We start from the raw sequence: 19085 nt of genomic DNA on the forward strand, positions 1-19085 counted from the left end.
AGAGCCCCCCCCCCTCATTTGCTTATGGCTTTTGACCTAATCAGTTGTCGTGGCAGTGACGTGCCATATTACAGGTGTCGGGAGCCATAGTGACAACTATAGGGCACACGACTGCTGTGACCACAAGGAGAGGCAGCACTGGATCCTGTGAATTATAAAAGACACATCTGTAACAAAACATCAGCTGTGAGAAGTACTATAAGGTTTGTTCCAGTCTTTAGTTATATATTACGTGAGCACAAATGACTTAGATTCATTGAAAAGAAGCAAAAAATTAACCAAACTATTAAAAAACAACAAATAAGAAAATACACATAAGACGCGCGTTGTACGGTAACGCACACGGTTGTCTTTATTTTACAGTAATATTTATTGTACATCAATAATCCGCAGGCAATGAGCGACACACGACACTGCCGCCACCTACATTCACTGGAATGAATGGCGCTAGACTGGTAAAAAACAAAGAGAAAATATACAGCAAATAAAAGTAAAGCGGGTGTCCAGGAGGCGGGGCTTCACATTACACCGCCGGGGGGGGGCTCTCGTATCACAAAATAAAATTATCCATCAATGTTCTCCTCTTTGAAGTCTCGCTTTATGTACTGTAGTAACCTCGGCTGATGACGGAAGGACTCGGCAGATACACGGAGCGGCGGTACTGATCACAGGACGAGCACATGCGGCCGGCGCTGGGATTACACAATCACATCGCTTTAGTATGGTTTGGGTACCGGACCTTCCTTCTCCAACAGGAGCTCTGCAAATCGCTGCTGGAGCTCCCGCTCTCTTTCCTCCTGTCGCTGCACATCTTCTTTAAGAGACTGGAGGGGGAGATGATATAAAATACGATGTAACACATAGAAGCTAACCCGAAAATGTCCCAGAATCCTCTGCTTTACAGCATCCGGCTGCTGCAGTAGCCCTCCCACCCCCTAAATATTACTCAAAGTATTTTTTAATACAGATCTCAACTCCCGACTGTTACTTCTGTTTCATCCTGATATCAAACTAAAGGGGAGGTTCTTATCTTTACTAGGACGCCCAGGTGTCACGGTTCAGGAGATGCGACCACTTAAAGTTTGATGCTGTAATGATATGTGTATCTCTCTCTCTCTCTGCATAGGTGACTAGACACTTTGTTTCAGCACATCTATTGGACTGCTGCCTGCTCTATCTAGATCGATCCATGTGACATTTAACTCCTTATAGCACAAGGGGTTAAGCTGCAGTTCTTTGCCCTCCCCTTTCTGTAAGCAGAGCTGTGATAAAGATGTTCCTGATTATTAGCTGTGAGGAGGTGTGTAGAGTGCAGGCGGCAGGGGGGCTGCCGCTGCCAAGCTGCTGTATAAGGAGGCCTTGTGTATGCTGCCGGGATGATAACTAGTGATGGCTGTCAGGGGCCGCGGGGATCAGGAGGGGCGCTGATCAGAAGATAACGGCAGCCAGGACTCCCCCAGCACAGCAGCTAAAAGCCAAATGTAAGAGTCTAATGGCTTCATAGGCCGACACAGCATATACAGAACCGGGAGGTCAGATCTCTAGCGCTCCCTACTGCAAGTGTACATGTCACTCCACCTACACACATGACATTACTGATCCTGAGTTACATCCTGTATTATACTCCAGAGCTGCACTCACTATTCTGCTGCTGCTGGTGCAGTCACTGTGTACATACATGACATTACTTATCCTGTACTGATCCTGAGTTACATCCTGTATTATACTCCAGAGCTGCACTCACTATTCTGCTGCAGTCACTGTGTACATACATGACATTACTCATACTGTACTGATCCTGAGTTACACCCTGTATTATACTCCAGAGCTGCACTTACTATTCTGCTGGTGCAGTCACTGTGTACATACATGACATTACTCATACTGTACTGATCCTGAGTTACACCCTGTATTATACTCCAGAGCTGCACTTACTATTCTGCTGGTGCAGTCACTGTGTACATACATGACATTACTTATCCTGTACTGATCCTGAGTTACATACTGTATTATACTCCAGAGCTGCACTCACTATTCTGCTGGTGCAGTCACTGTGTACATACATGACATTACTTATCCTGTACTGATCCTGAGTTACATACTGTATTATACTCCAGAGCTGCACTCACTATTCTGCTGCTGGTGCAGACACTGTGTACATACATGACATTACTTATTCTGAATAACAAAATGTATTATGCACCTGAGCTGCACTCACTATTATGCAGATGCACTACAACTGCACTTACCGCTATCCTCCTGGGGATGGCAATATCCTCGTGCTTCTTTAGCTCCTCAAAGGTCTTGAGCTCCAGGTTGGCCTGTTCATACTGATCCCATATTTCGTTCAGCTGTTTAATAAGCCCCATCGCTCGGGACTGGTAACCTCCCAACAGGATCTTCAACTTCTTCTCCATCTTTGCCGCTCTCTTGGCTTCCGCCGTCATGTGACCTCTGTTTATCTATAAAGAAAACACGAACAAACAAAAACTTATATCCATCAAAATATTCTTCTAGTAGAAGTTCAACGCACGGGTGGCTGGCGGACAGTAGAGGACAGACATCGAGGTCAGACTAGGGCTAGCTTGTAGTCTGTAACCTTAGAAACTGATAGATACACATATATTCTTATTACTCAAATCTGCACAAAGTTACCAAAACTTGGAGAATATACAATTCTTAAATATATACTATTATACTGGGCCGAAACACAGATGGAGAACATCTGATCAGTACAAGGGGTGGATGGTTGCACCTGCAATATCCATCAATAGAGATCTTGTATATCCCCTTTAACACTTGCAGCTCAGCTACTCCTTTATGTATGAACAAAGAAAATTATCTACAGAGTAAACTTTCCAAATTTCAAAGGAAGCTTTGGTCAGAAAAAGAAAAAAAAAAAAAAAATCTAAAAAACGGAGGACATGAAATTCAATAAAATGTTAGTTTTTTTGGATTATTGGAGATGTGAAGATCATCACTGCCATCTACTGGTGGATCAAGGGTATCAACTGCACTATACACGTGTATGGGTCGGCTCCCGGGTTCTCAGGCCATCATAAGGAGTCCATTGGAGGGTGCAGTGGACGTTGCGGCTATGAGTGACAGATATAGAAGGATCTGTATGAGCAAGTAATGTCACTGGGATGTCACATGCCTGGTACCAGGTGATCCGGTGCCGACCCACTATCACGATGCAGGTGTACAGAGAGCGATCACTCACCTCCAGCCTCTTCTCCAGAGACTCTATCCTGTCCTTCTTGCTGGCCAGGTTGGCTCGGGTGTATCGCCCTTGTCCGGGCAGGTAGAGCACCTGACTGTAACACTCCTCCCACACCTGGTTGTAGGCGTCCAGGGACAGGTCTCCATGGCCCATGCCTTGCTTCACCCTCTCCATCTCCTGCTGCAGCAGCTCCTCCGCCTGGACGGGGAAGAAGGAGATTATTATCTATACAACTATTTTTATAGGGCATCACTAATATCTCAGGGACTCCTAGTGTCGCGAGAGGGATCAATCACATCTCACCAGTGTCTCCGCTGTGTCTCTATGTATACATGCAATATATATAACAATGCAGTGTAAATGCAAACGGAAAGAAATGGGAACGCCGCTCCCTGTGATGTCATCGGGGATGACGCTCTGTTTCCATGACAGCCTGGAGTTTATGCAAGACTCCAGAACTTGTCATTTCTGGAGCTTTGTTACAGTGTGCTGATTGAACACAAATCGCCATGTAATACAACACAGCTGTATTGCAGAATGAGGTTAGAAGATCAGACCCCACTAGGGTTAAAGTACCCTAGGGGATCTGCAAACATAGGATAGAAAAAAATGTCAAAGCTTTATAAAGTTTAGCTTTGTTTAAAAAGTGTTATAAGGTTAGATTAGGGTTTAGTAGGTCAATAGGAACCTACCATCAGATCTACCTTAATAGGTTGATTTCTCAATGTAAGTTTCCTTTAATTAGGACTCTTTAAAGGTTTTCTTCAATTCCCAAAGGACTAAACGCCCTGCTAGATAAGTGAATGTGGTGAGGACTGTGTAATACTTCATACCCCAACGGTTTGGGTAATGCAGTGACACGAGCCCACGATGTCAGGATCCCCTGCCCAGCCACAATACGCTGTCCTGCAGCTACTTACATAACTGAGCTCATCCTCTGCGAACTTATCATAGGGATTGTGCTCCAGGAAGGCCACGTGTTCAGCGCTGGTGGAGGCCGAGCCCGGAGCCTTCCCCTTCTTGCTGGCAGGGGGGTTATCTCCGTAGGGATGATGCATGGAGTCGTAGTGCAGCATTGTGATCATCTCCTTCTTGATCATCTCTTCGCTTTTCTGCAGGTCGGTCAGAGGCGGCTCCACGTTCAGCGGCCGCAGGATGGTCTCGTTTACCTGCACAGGGACAAGTGTTATACATTCATCATGACCAAACTAGGAGGAAACCTGCAACAACTAAATGTAATCCCAATTCATAAACCCCTCATACATTCACAGCCTCTTAGCTATGTGCATTGTGCTGCTCCACAGATCCTGCTTGTGCTCTGAGTAACAGCTGTAACAGGCTTCTGGATGCATACTACAGCAGCCACTCAGAGCAGATGGGAGGGGCTGTGGAGAAGACCAATGCAAAGAGCTGAGATCCCCCAGTAAATGTGGAGAAGCTACAATCCAGGAATATACATGTATCTTTCACAATACACACAAATGTATGATTACACACTTCTCTGTGGCTGCAGAGAGCACAGAACAGAGCAGTGTGAGGGTATGCTCCCAATGCTCTCGGAGAAGCTATAATCCTGGAATATAAATCAGTCCTGCTGCTACTAACAACACGCATAAAGGTATAATTAAACATCTCTCTAGGGACTATACCGAACACTGGCTGCAGAGTGCACAGAACACAGCAGTGCGAGGACACATTACCAGTGATCTTAGAGAAGCTACAATACTGGATTATAAATCCATATATTTTACAGTCTTGCTGCTACCGGTACTAGCATACACAAAGGTCTGATTACAAAGGGACTATACTTAATACTGTCTGCAGAGAGCACAGCAGTGTGAGGACACAATCCCAGTGCAATTAGTGAAGCAAGAATCCGGAGACATAAATCTACATCACAGTCCTGCTGCTACTAACAAAACATACAGAGGTCTGATTACACATCTCTCCGGGACAATACCTAACACTGTTTGCAGTACTACATGATCACAGCAATAGATAGACATGAGATAGATAGGAGATAGATATGTGATGGATAGATAGATGGAGATATAGATACAGATATATGAGAGATACAGATAGAGTATAGGCTAGCCTATGTATCTATGATGAGATGAGCCACAAGGCTGTAAAGCTGTGAGTGTAACAAATCTAACCACGGAAAATACATAAAAAAAAAAAAAAAATTCCCTGCTCACCTCAGAGGGCCTCGGTAAGTCTTTTTGGACGGCTTTATGTCTCTGCTTCAGTTCCTTTGCCCGCTGGGCATCTCTCACAGCCTGCAAATAGAAGGAATATTGGTTTCAAAAGTATTTCTCATAGAGGAGCCACTTGAAAAATTGGCTGAAAAATGTATATATAGTGAGCGATTCACAAGTGAATATCCATGCAACCTCCAAAATTCGGAAACTCTTGTAGGGATTGTCTATTGTTAGAGAAATCTAACTGCTTTCTACCAGATACAGCGCCACAGCGACTGACAGGCTGTGTGTGGTACTGCAGTAAAATACACCCAGTGTTTATTTTAACTGCTTATTGGGGCAAGATTTATCAAGCCCCATCAGTTATCAGGCCGGACGTGGCATAGATTTCCTTCTGGTAAAGACACAGGGATTATTAAAATTGGCAAATTGGTCTTCATTTAAATAAATGTCATTTAAATAAACAGCTGCATTAAAAGTAACCCTCCAATCACAGCTAATTCATACAATAATACATGGACAGGGCCTGAAGGGAGGAGCAGGTCTCATTATCATTGCATTCCTAGAACCTGGAGTCCTGCTCCTTCCTTCATGTCCTGCACAAGGTATAAAATCACTGAATCCGCTGTGACTGGATTGTCACTTTAACCCCTTCATAACAATTAATTTTCTTTTTTACGTTTCCGTTTTTCATTCCTCTTCCTTTACAAGCCGTCACTTTCAGATTTTTATTGACGGCTTGTAATCTACATTTGGAAATTGCAAATTTCTAGCTGAACCATTTAATATTCTGTTTCATGTACTGGGAAGCTGCAAAAAAAACACAGTTGTGGCACATTCTAATTGACTTTATTTTTACAGCTTGTGTGTCATTTTCAGTTACTGGGAATAATAATATATAATACAAATATATATATTTTGGGATGCAGCTATACCTAATGTGTTTAGGAATTCACTTTTTTTGTATTTGTGTTCTAGGGAAAGGGGCGGTGATATGAATTTTTATTTGTACATTTTTTTTTTTTTTTACAATCTATATATTTTTTTAGTTTTACTGTTATTGAAGTTCTCATTGGGTTATTGAACCCTAGGGGGTCTGATCCCAACTGTATTGCTGTGTATTGTATATACAGTAATTTGCTTTTATATTCAAGTGTGTCTAAGACCGATATAGAAATCCTAATGACTGATTTAATAGGTTCCTAGCTGTCTTTGTATGATGACCCCAGACCAGTTGGGTGGCGTGTCGCACCCCAGACAAGTTAGACGATGCTGTCGGGAGTAAGCACCGGCCGCAGTTGTTCCTAGCATGTGTCAGCTGTATTACAGGAGAGGGCTTGTTCCGTGAACCCACCCCATACACCCCTTCAAGACCGGCCCACGTATATTTACATTGGGCGGTAGGGAAAGGGTTAAAGATTATGACGAAGTAGACCCGTGTATAACCCTTGTACACATTTATGGGTTGTCTGCAATCTTGATTTCTTATTTCATGGGTGAAGTCTCACCCCTTACACTTGCTCTATTCCGAGTCCTTCCTAAGGCAAAAATGGATTACACTCAGACAGACTGCGGCCGTCTCTCCTGCTCCTCACCTCTCATCTTGTGCAAGGAGGAGGAAGATGGTAGCAATGTGGAGCCAAACCCAGTATGGACCTCTTTCATAGAGCACACATTATATAGCCATCCAGAGCAATAAGGTGGATGGATCTGGGCGAGTACCTGCTTGCGCGCCTCCACTTCTGCTGCATCTTCTATGAAGGAGTCTTCTTGGTCTCGCTCCTCCAGTTCTCGCTCAGCATTTTCTGGCAGGACGATTTCAAAGTCGTTTTTTGGTGTCGGCAGAGACATCAGCCCAAGACGTAGCTGTTCCCGGGACTCCCTTTCCTGTGCGGAACATAAGAAAAGAACATATTCATCAGATACACCCATATAACACCCCACACCAGCCCTAACCCCCTATACATATATATCCCTCCCTATACAGGTCACAAGGTCTCTTTCTGAACCTTAGTGAGCGCAGACCCCATATAAACACTGTGGGAAGTCAGTTTTGGTCAATGAAGTAAACGTCAAACATCTACCTAATGCTAATAGAAGCCGGTCTGAGTGTTACTGCACCCACCCCCGGCTCGTCCCAAATTGGTAATCGGCCATACCAGTACTCCCATATACATTGAATGCTCAACCTGCTGCTGCATCAACTACTGTTCTCGTAATTGCAATGTGAGGAGTTGTCTTACCTACACAAGCCCTTATATATATGTTATGTTCTATGTTATTTACCAAGTGTTTAATGTACGTGGGGTCATTGTAATCCACAGATCCGTCTTCTGGATTGATGTTCAGCTTGTCCCGCAGCGGTGTCCTCCCTGGTGTGGCTCCAATAACAGGCTTTGGGGTCATGCCCCCTCGTGGGGTAAGTCCTTCTGAACTCTGTGATGGCGTTCTACAGAAACAAAGGGAAAAAGAGACACGTTCATAAACGCGCTACAGTGTCACAGATTAATTCCTGTTAGTTAATGTGTAAACCAGCCAGTCTTGTCCGAAATAACAACAGCTCTGTATCCATCTTTAACCTCTTAAAGACTGCCCATAGTATTAAAATCCTCAATTGGTTAAGGCTGTACAAAGAAGGCTCACAGGCCTAACAGGGCAGGTGTCTGCTGTACTATGCAGCAGACACCTGGCACACAATCTATATTAGCAACTGTTGTGTCAGTTATCTTGTTAGTTGCTGTGGTCAAAGCCGTTCAATTCACACAAACAGCAGCGTCACACATGGGTGCAGCCATATTGCTTGCAATCTGCCCACCCCCCACCAGTCAATAGGGGTTGCTGATTGGTTGCCATGACAGCTGGCAGCCTCTAGAAGGCTTCTATGTCTGCCAATTATCACCCTTTGGCCAGAGGCAGGGTGCAATATAATAGCTTTATATTAACAACGTTTTGCAATACTGTTGTTTTGAAGTATATTGCATGAACAAGGAGATGCCCTAATGTTTAAGTACCCTTAGGGACTTTAAAAAAAAAAAAAAAAAAAAGACTTTATAAAAATAAATAAATTTAAAATTAAAAAAAATTCAAATCACCCTCCTTTCCCTAGAACACATAAAAAAACAGATAAAATAATAACATGTCAGGTATCGCCCCCTCTTAAAATTCTTGATCTATGAAAACCGTTAACCCCGTAAAGGAAATCGGCACCCAAATTTCTGAAGTGCCACTTTTTTGCCATTTTGCAAAAATTCACTTTTAATACAAAAGTGATCAAAAAGTCGTACAGTCCCCAGCAATGAAAACATCAGCTCATTCCACACAAAAAAAAAATATGACTCCTTACACAGCTCCATACACTAAAAGTTATTAGCCTCTGAATTGGGCCTTTGTATTAAAGGTTTAAATATGTAAAATATCTATCAAAACCTAATAAAACCTATATACATTTTTTTGAGTTGTGTAAAGTGAAGTCGTAAAAGCAGCGTCCACCAAAAATTATCCTCCTGTAGGGAGTTTCTGTATAATCCAGGCAGCCTTGTCCTGTAATATCTAGTGTGAGCCCCATATTCCGAGGTGTGTGAGGGTGTACACGTGTCTGACCTGAATGGCGTGGACAGCACAGTATTCGGAGTCTGGACCACTTGTCTCTGCGGTGTAACACCAGAGAAGTCGCTCTCGTGCAGGGGGGTGTTGAGACCACCTTTCAAGGGGGTATCCACATTTGTAAGTGCCATCAGGTTCTGTGCTTCCTGAAAATAGAAATAAATATGAATGTTTAAAAAAAAAAAAAAAAATTAAAAATAGCAATGCACGTCCAATCTGTGACTCAATGCATGTCCAAACTACAACTCCCAGCATCCTCCAACCACCTGGATCAGATAGGACAAGGATATGTTATGCCTGGCACATAGTGTGTTACCTGCAGGATGCGGTCCTGGGCCGCCGGGGTTTTAGGGGTTCTGAGGGAGATGCTGTTATTGGCCACATTATATTCGGACAGTAAGGTGCTGGATGCAGAATTTGTGATTCCAGACTCCTCGGCCGTCTGCCGGGCGATCTCACTGGCCTGGCCGATCTTCACCACTTCTTCTAACTCAGCATCGGAAATCTAAAAGGGGGGAAAAAAAACAGCAGGTTTCTAAAAGGAACCTTCCATATTATAGATTTCTAATCCCACATATCACAACGAACATTTAATACATTTGAATTAAGACTTCCCTCTTAAATGGGTCGTCCACTTTCAGCAAATAATTGATATTGTTTGTGTAATGAAAACTTCTATAATTTTCCAATATACTTGATGCATTTATTCCTCACAGTTATCTATACCTATCGCTGTCACTGTTTACTTGCTATGGATATAAACCAGCCCCTGGTCATGTGATGTCACACAGGTGCACAGCTCGTTACATCCCTGGTCATGTGATGTCACACAGGTGCACAGCTCGTTACATCCCTGGTCATGTGATGTCACACAGGTGCACAGCTCATTAGAATCCAGGTCATGTGAGGTCACACAGGTGCACAGCTCGTTACATCCCTGGTCATGTGAGGTCACACAGGTGCACAGCTCGTTACATCCCTGGTCATGTGAGGTCACACAGGTGCACAGCTCGTTACATCCCTGGTCATGTGAGGTCACACAGGTGCACAGCTCGTTACATCCCTGGTCATGTGAGGTCACACAGGTGCACAGCTCGTTACATCCCTGGTCATGTGAGGTCACACAGGTGCACAGCTCATTATATCACACAGCTCTGATTACTATCTGTGATATAATGAGCCGTGCACCTGTATGACATCACATGACCAGGGACCGTTTTTTTATCCACTGGAAGTAAACAATGAAGCTTCTTACAGAATGACAGCAATCAGAGATCTAGAAAAGTGGGAGGAATTGATACATAAAGTATAGACAGAACAATTCTATAACTTTTCATTACACAAACAATATGAGTTATAGTCTGAAAATGGACAATCCCTTAAACATGATACAAACCTGCGGTGAGGGTAAGACTAGCTTGCTTCTCTTCTTCGTCAGCTCGGACACTCCGCCAGTGGTCTGCAGGATGGCCGCCGGCAGGTCAGACTCCTTTTTCCTCTTTATGTTCTGCTTGTCCTTCTTTCTCTCTTTTGCTTCTTTTTCACTGGCAGCGAAATAACAAAACTGAGAATTACAGGGGTCACAGACACGGCAGCTCCAGGTCACCCAGAAACTACACGTTTATATTGTACTTGGCAGAAGACACAAAACTCTTGTGTCTCCCCAAAATAGGCTGTGAAGCTGAACAAACAAGGATAATCAGTGATTTGCTATTACACTATTTCAGGTACCCAAGGTCCAAAGATGCTTTTCCACTGAATGGTATCAAATTCACCGATAGTGGAGCAGATACCATGCGGTGGACTTTTCCAACTATGAGGACACGATAGTGATGACAGCTGGGCAGTTTGGACATAGGACACTTAAATCTGCCATCAATATCCATTATGAGAAACCAGGGACATTACTCATAGATCCAGGCACCGCAACTGTGGTAATCTTCTTATGGTTGTTATCCATGGCCTCCTTCCTTCGAAAATCAACTTTCAAATTATGCTAATGAGCCAGGCTCCCGGAGTGTGTCATCAGAAACCCTTTGTGATTTAGCTTCATAGGCTTTTACACTGCCACCACCTGCTGTCTCAGCACCCCCCCCCCCCCCCCACCTCTCACTGTCTTATGTAATCTCACATAGTGGAAGGATGGGAAAGGCTCCTTAACAGCCTGCGAAGCTGCAGCACAGAGGGGCTCTGGTAACACTCAAGTTGATTTTCAAAGGCTGGAGGCCAAATATAACAAATATAAGAAGATCCCACAGTCACGGTGCCTGGATCTATGAGTAATGTCTTTGGTTTACCATGATGGATATTGCAGGTAGATTTCTTTTTTACTACCTACTTTGGAATAATTATTAAAAGAAAATGTACCCAGGACCAGGTACTAGTGGAGGTGACAGGTTAGCGACTTACGATCTCAGCTCCCCGTCCAGGTCCTGCTGCCGCAGTTTCCTGAAGTCGGCGTTCAGCGCGTCATAGTTCTCCTCGGAGGTGTCATAAAAACCTGGGGCCGGCTTCTTCTCAAAAGGGATCTCAGCATTGTAATCCACACCGCGCTTCTTCTTCCTCTTCTTCTGTATTTCAATCCCCGCTGCTCGCAGTTCTCGCCTCTTCTGAAGAGCCGCCAAGCGCCTGAAAGCAGCCAACATATATAGATATACATTACTTCTATCCTGTCCACATCATACAGGCCTGACAGTGTATGGGATTTCACTATAACATCTGTAATATTGCACCGATACACGATACAATGTCCCTCACTGGCGACTCCATGAAGCAAGTTATTACAACCTATATACCAGGACCTGAGTGTATACAGAACCGCTTCCATTATACATTTCTATTCTCTCAAGTACAAGAAAGGAACATTTGTACTGATAAAATGCAGGCGCAGCTCCGATGTCCTGACCCATGTATGGACGCCATGGACAACAATGTCACATCGGGCAGATTTCTTCCATTACTTTCTATGTTAATAAAATATCTGCAAATGCTGCAGACACGACATACGTCTCCCGGGACGCCGCGCGCACAGGACATACGTCTCCCGGGACGCCGCGCGCTCAGGACATACGTCTCCCGGGACGCCGCGCGCTCAGGACATACGTCTCCCGGGACGCCGCGCGCTCAGGACATACGTCTCCCGGGACGCCGCGCGCTCACCCGGGACGCCACGTGCTCAGGACATAACCCTATGTACAGCACACACCTGGCTTCCTCCAGCTGCTTCTCTCTCGCTTTCCTCTTAGCCTTCTTGCCCTGGGTGTTAGCCAGACGAGCTCTCGCCTCAGACAACATCTCCAGCTCATCTACAAAGTAAAAAAAATATATGTTTGATTCATTAAGAAGTCACAGATGTAAAACAGCCAAGATATCCATTAGGCGGCGCTATATAGTCATGTGATGGTAATACACAGGGGGCGCTGTCCCTGACATCCTCATACCTTCATCCATATCCACAGGGTCAGGCCTGGCAGGTTTGGTCTCCGGATTTGGGTCGATTTCTCCGGGTTTAAGCTTCCGGGGGTCATCAGCCGCCTCTTCCTCATTGTCTCGCTGAGCCGCTTTATCTCTGGGAGGGGAAAGGACAATGAATTAAACAAGAGGAAAAATATACATGTCAACGAGAGAAGGAGAAGCCCAAGTAGCAAACAGCTCCTCTCCTGTCCACAGGCTGTGTCTGGTATTACAGTTTAATCTCCTTTACTTTAATAGAGAGGCAAACATTTGACACAACCTGGACTAGTATGGGGATGTTTAGGGAATACATCAGCCCATTTAGACTGGTAGAGAGGTTGTCCCGTGACACAGGGTTAAGGGGTCCAACCACTATAACCCTTCACAATCATGAAAATTGGGGAGTTGCTCCAAGCATCCAGTCACCCCATTCATTATGAAACTTTAATAGATGGCAAAGTGCTGTACTTTGTATTCTCCACCAGCCTCATAGACAGGGGCCAGCTACTCCAATCATCAAGGGGAGAGTGACCACTGTTCTGATTTGTAATCCTGGCCTTAGCTATACAGGAGATATGCAATGACTCTCCCCTCTTCACCCCCATCACTTACAGTAAGTACTCGTAGTGCTCCAGACACTGGGCGGCCGTCCTGCCAATGATGGGGGCGATGGTTCTCCACTGTGTGGGCATCAGCTTGGCCAGATGCAGCAGCTTCTCTTCCTCCTCCCGGGACCACTCTGTCTTCTTGATACTGGGGTCCAGCCATTCGTACCTGTAATATGGAGGGAGAGAGCGGCGCTCAGGACACGGATGTATCTATAATATCTCCACACATGATTACACATTGTGCAGCGCGCTCTCACCATCGGGCTTTGCACTGCTTGGCGGACTTCCGGTGTAGTAGGGACGCGATACGAGACCACTGGTTTTTGCCATATTTCATCACCGCCGCCTTAAGGATCTCATCCTAAGAAAGACATAAAAAAAAGAAGAATATGAAATGTACATAAATGCATATATTATATGACAAGACATAACACACCTGGGGACCCGCAACTAACCGCCCACTCTCCCAATAGCGTCCCCTACAGGAACTTGTAGCATTACATCATGGAGTTTGCTCAAGATTCAATGGCCGGACCCCCACAAATCACAGGATCCCATCCCCCAATATCAGAGAAGCAGTGATAAAGCCTGAGCCTCGCTGCTCCATTCAGTCCCCATGCTTCACCTGCCTCTCCATTCATTTGGGGGCATAACATCATCCGGTGGGTGAGGAGAACATTGAATCTGGGGCCAAGCCCTTTAAGAGAATAACTGGACAGGAGGAGGCCTTGAGTCCTGGGGTGGTGACATGGGTGCCACCTCTAGCACCCTTGCCATAGGCTCACCACTACTGACCTATAAGAAAGCCGTCAACTGATGAGGGTCCCACTCTGTAACAAGAGCAGGGGGTCTGCAGATCACCCACATGGCTGGAAAGTGGCGAGTGTGACCAGTGCTTATCGAGAGGCGCTGCAGCAGATGTAACTACAAGTCCCAGCATTCTCTAAGACTATATAAAACACTCCTGTGATTGGAGCATGTACAGCATATCATGTACCCTTGGAGCATGCTGGGACCTGTAGTCCACATCCTGTGGAATAACATGTGACCAGAGCATGCTGGGGACCTGTAGTCCACATCCTGCAGTGTAACACGTGACCAGAGCATGCTGGGGACCTGTAGTCCACATCCTGCAGTGTAACACGTGACCAGAGCATACTGGGTGCTGTAGTTCGCCCCCTATAGGATAACATGAGATCAGAGCATGCTGAGACCTGTAGTCCACATGCTGTGGGATAACATGTGATCAGAGCATGCTGAGATCTGTAGTCTGCCCACTATAGGATAACATGTGATCAGAGTATGCTGGGACCTGTAGTCCACATCATGTGGGATAACATGTGACCAAAGCATACTGGGTGCTGTAGTCCGACCACTAGAGGATAACATGAGATCAGAGCATGCTGGGACCTGTAATCCGCCCCCTATAGGAAAACATATGATCAGAGCATGCTGAGATCTGTAGTCAACATCCTGTGGAATAACATATGATCAGAGCATGCTGGGATCTGTAGTCCGCCCTCTACAGGATATGTAGTGAGAGAATGCTGGGAGCTGTAGTCCATCTCCTGAAGGATAACACAAGGTCAGAGCATGCTGGGAGCTGTAGTCCATTTCCTGCAGCCTAACATATGATCAGAGCATGCTGGGATCTGTAGTCTGTCCCCTTCAGTAAAAAGAAATTATCATCATAAGGTCACAGCATGCTGGTCCATCCCTGTCAGGATTAGATATGCTCAGAGCATGCTGGGAGTTGTAGTTCACCCGTGCAGTGTAACACGAGGTCAGAGCAAACTGGGAGCTGTAGTCCATCCCCTGTAGGAAAAGATGTGACCAGAGCATGTTGGGAGCTGTAGTCCACCACTGCAGGATAACATGTGACCAGAGCATGCTGGGAGCTGTAGTCCACCACCTGCAGGATAACATGTGACCAGAGCATGCTGGGAGCTGTAGTCCACCACCTGCAGGATAACATGTGACCAGAGCATGCTGGGAGCTGTAGTCCACCACCTGCAGGATAACATGTGACCAGAGCATGCTGGGAGCTGTAGTCCACCACCTGCAGGATAACATGTGACCAGAGCATGCTGGGAGCTGTAGTCCACCACCTGCAGGATAACATGTGACCAGAGCATGCTGGGAGCTGTAGTCCATCCCCTGTAGGAAAAGATGTGACCAGAGCATGTTGGGAGCTGTAGTCCACCACTGCAGGATAACATGTGACCAGAGCATGCTGGGAGCTGTAGTCCACCACCTGCAGGATAACATGTTACCAGAGCATGCTGGGAGCTGTAGTCCACCACCTGCAGGATAACATGTGACCAGAGCATGCTGGGAGCTGTAGTCCACCACCTGCAGGATAACATGTGACCAGAGCATGCTGGGAGCTGTAGTCCACCACCTGCAGGATAACGTGACCAGAGCATGCTGGGAGCTGTAGTCCACCAATGCAGGATAACATGTGACCAGAGCATGCTGGGAGCTGTAGTCCACCACCGCAGGATAACATGTTACCAGAGCATGCTGGGAGCTGTAGTCCACCACCTGCAGGATAACATGTGACCAGAGCATGCTGGGAGCTGTAGTCCACCACCTGCAGGATAACATGTGACCAGAGCATGCTGGGAGCTGTAGTCCACCACCTGCAGGATAACGTGACCAGAGCATGCTGGGAGCTGTAGTCCACCAATGCAGGATAACATGTGACCAGAGCATGCTGGGAGCTGTAGTCCACCACCGCAGGATAACATGTTACCAGAGCATGCTGGGAGCTGTAGTCCACCACCTGCAGGATAACATGTGACCAGAGCATGCTGGGAGCTGTAGTCCACCACCTGCAGGATAACATGTGACCAGAGCATGCTGGGAGCTGTAGTCCACCACCTGCAGGATAACGTGACCAGAGCATGCTGGGAGCTGTAGTCCACCAATGCAGGATAACATGTGACCAGAGCATGCTGGGACCTGTAGTCCACCACCGCAGGATAACGATAACGTGACCAGAGCATGCTGGGAGCTGTAGTCCACCACCTGCAGGATAACATGTGACCAGAGCATGCTGGGAGCTGTAGTCCACCACCTGCAGGATAACGTGACCAGAGCATGCTGGGAGCTGTAGTCCACCAATGCAGGATAACATGTGACCAGAGCATGCTGGGACCTGTAGTCCACCACCGCAGGATAACGATAACGTGACCAGAGCATGCTGGGAGCTGTAGTCCACCACCTGCAGGATAACATGTGACCAGAGCATGCTGGGAGCTGTAGTCCACCAATGCAGGATAACATGTGACCAGAGCATGCTGGGAGCTGTATTCCACCAATGCAGGATAACATGTGATCAGAGCATGCTGGGACCTGTAGTCCACCACTGCAGGATAACGATAACGTGACTAGAGCATGCTGGTTGCTGTAGTCCACATCCTGTGGGATAACATGTGATCAGAGCATGCTGAGATCTGTAGTCCACATCCTGTGGGATAACATGTGATCAGAGCATGCTGAGATCTGTAGTCCACCCCCTGCAGGATAACATGTGATCAGAGCATGCTGGGAGCTGTAGTCCACCACTGCAGGATAACATGTAGGATCATGCACAGTGAGCGGAACTACAGGTCCCAGGCTGCCCTCAGGGCACACAGCAGGCGGTAGAGGAGGCCTAGTGGCCGCTCAGTGACCCGCAGGCCGCAATATGGCGCCCCCCGGCCTCACCTCCGTGTTCCTCCACACGCCTCCCTTTATCATGATGCGAGGCATGGCTGCGGTGTACGGGCTCCGTCACACGATGTCTCCGGTAATGTCCTCCCGCTCCTCGCCGCTTGTTGTGGCTGGAGATGACGCGCTGTGCCCGGGAGCTGGGGATGTAGAGCGGCCGCGGAGCAGCGGGAGGTCACAGCGCCCTCTACCGCCCGGAGGCCGCTATGTCACAGCATACACCAGTGCGGCTAATACACGCGGTATCTGCACAGGGCAAGGCCAGGTGTATACAGGGAGTAGTATATAGGAATGATGGAAATAACTATATGTGATGTTCTATGTAAGGCGCAGTATAATACACAGCACTGGGGGAGATTTATCACAACTGTTTCCTTCCCCACGAAAACCAATCAGAGCTCCGCTTTCATTGTATAAACAGCTGTGGGAAAATGAAAGATGTGCTCTGATTGGTTTCCATGGGCAATTAGAACAGTTTTACCTCAGACACTTCTCATAAATCTCCCCCAGTGAATTTACAGTTATCAGAAGGGAAAATAGCGGAAAATGTAAAATTTTTATTTGGTTTCAGACACAGGGGGTAAGAGCAGGGGGGATATGAGCGACAGCCGTTTTTTAATATCTCCGACTATGCGGCTCTGTGGGACTAGACCACTATTTGGGGTACCGGTTCTTGGCTACTATGGGGTGTAAGTATGTGTACTGTGTGCATACTGTAGTGTGAATGTCAGGTTTATGGCAAAACATCTCAAAATACCAAAACCAAAGAGATATATAGCTGGTGCAGTGCAATATTATTACATGCAGTCCTTGGGTCACGTACAGGTAGGGTCGGCTCCAGGTATCAGTAGGCCTCAGTGGGCCCCTGGGTGACAGAGCTTCAGTGGGCCCCTGGGCGACAGAGCCTCAGTGGGCCCCTGGGTGACAGAGCTTCAGTAGGCCCCTGGGCGACAGAGCCTCAGTGGGCCCCTGGGTGACAGAGCCTCAGTAGGCCCCTGGGCGACAGAGCCTCAGTAGGCCCCTGGGCGACAGAGCCTCAGTGGGCCCCTGGGCGACAGAGCCTCAGTGGGCCCCTGGGCGACAGAGCCTCAGTTGGCCCCTGGACGACAGAGCCTCAGTAGGCCCCTGGGCGACAGAGCCTCAGTGGGCCCCTGGGCGACAGAGCCTCAGTGGGCCCCTGGGCGACAGAGCCTCAGTGGGCCCCTGGGCGACAGAGCTTGAGTGGGCCCCTGGGCGACAGAGCCTCAGTGGACCCCTGGGCGACAGAGCCTCAGTGGGCCCCTGGGCGACAGAGCCTCAGTGGGCCCCTGGGCGACAGAGCCTCAGTGGGCCCCTGGGCGACAGAGCCTCAGTGGGCCCCTGGGCGACAGAGCCTCAGTGGGCCCCTGGGCGACAGAGCCTCAGTGGGCCCCTGGGCGACAGAGCCTCAGTGGGCCCCTGGGCGACAGAGCCTCAGTGGGCCCCTGGGCGACAGAGCCTCAGTGGGCCCCTGGGCGACAGAGCCTCAGTGGGCCCCTGGGCGACAGAGCCTCAGTGGGCCCCTGGGCGACAGAGCCTCAGTGGGCCCCTTTGCAATGAACTCATGAAATGGCATAAAAATTCAGAAACTAAAACAGTCTCCTGTTCCCGAAAATATTCCCTAGTTTATCATCCTTATCATTATATAAGCTCCCCTCACCCCTATGAGTTCATTAGAAACAGCCTCCCTCGTCCCCATGGATTCCTTATTCCTTATGTGGGCCCCCCAGTAGCTCTGGGCCCCAGCACTTGCCCAGGTATGCCCAGTGCTGGAGCCGGCCCTAAGTACAGGATCGGTTCTGTAGGTTTGTTCTTAAAGGGGTTTTCAACAAGTATCCACGGTTAAGGCCTAACTTGTCTTCGTGGGAAAACCCCTTTAAGTTGAATCAGTATGTAAGTCAGAACTGTATATTTTATAATTGTAGCCCCAGCCAGAAATGTTTTGGTCTCTGTGACAATTGGATTTTAAAACTTTTAGTTTGGTATAAGAACCAGGATTAACAATAAAGCTTCATTACAGACGCCTGTGATAACTGCTATAGCTGATTATTGTAGCCTAGGGCTAAAGTACAGTAACTTACCAACATCCAGAGGTCCGTTTGTAACTAGGGGTTGTATGTAAGTCGAGTGTTCTTATGTCAGAGACCGCCTGTATTGTTGTTGTGCATACATACAAATGAAGAAAAACAAATGTGTCAAATCTACATATGAGGTTCACAGGAATAAATTAATACTGTATACCATTTTTACATAAAAGAGGTTCCT

At 47.1% G+C, this 19085-nt stretch overlaps 1 protein-coding gene across 1 annotated transcript; it reads right to left on the minus strand.

The window, feature by feature from the left end:
• Nucleotides 1-305: 305 nt before the first annotated feature.
• On the minus strand, nucleotides 306-17062 carry CDC5L (cell division cycle 5 like). Its single transcript, XM_072143739.1, has 16 exons — nucleotides 16800-17062; nucleotides 13346-13449; nucleotides 13093-13254; nucleotides 12468-12595; nucleotides 12233-12332; nucleotides 11437-11655; nucleotides 10424-10571; nucleotides 9344-9532; nucleotides 9025-9173; nucleotides 7711-7873; nucleotides 7147-7311; nucleotides 5422-5502; nucleotides 4144-4392; nucleotides 3224-3421; nucleotides 2250-2462; nucleotides 306-824 (listed from the first exon to the last, which is right to left on the minus strand). The coding sequence occupies exons 1-16, from the start codon at nucleotides 16842-16844 to the stop codon at nucleotides 717-719; spliced, it is 2421 nt and encodes an 806-aa protein (XP_071999840.1). The 5' UTR covers nucleotides 16845-17062; the 3' UTR covers nucleotides 306-716.
• Nucleotides 17063-19085: the final 2023 nt, after the last annotated feature.

This window comes from Engystomops pustulosus, chromosome 3 (genome assembly GCF_040894005.1).
Source record: "Engystomops pustulosus chromosome 3, aEngPut4.maternal, whole genome shotgun sequence".
Taxonomy (NCBI): Eukaryota; Metazoa; Chordata; class Amphibia; order Anura; family Leptodactylidae; genus Engystomops; species Engystomops pustulosus.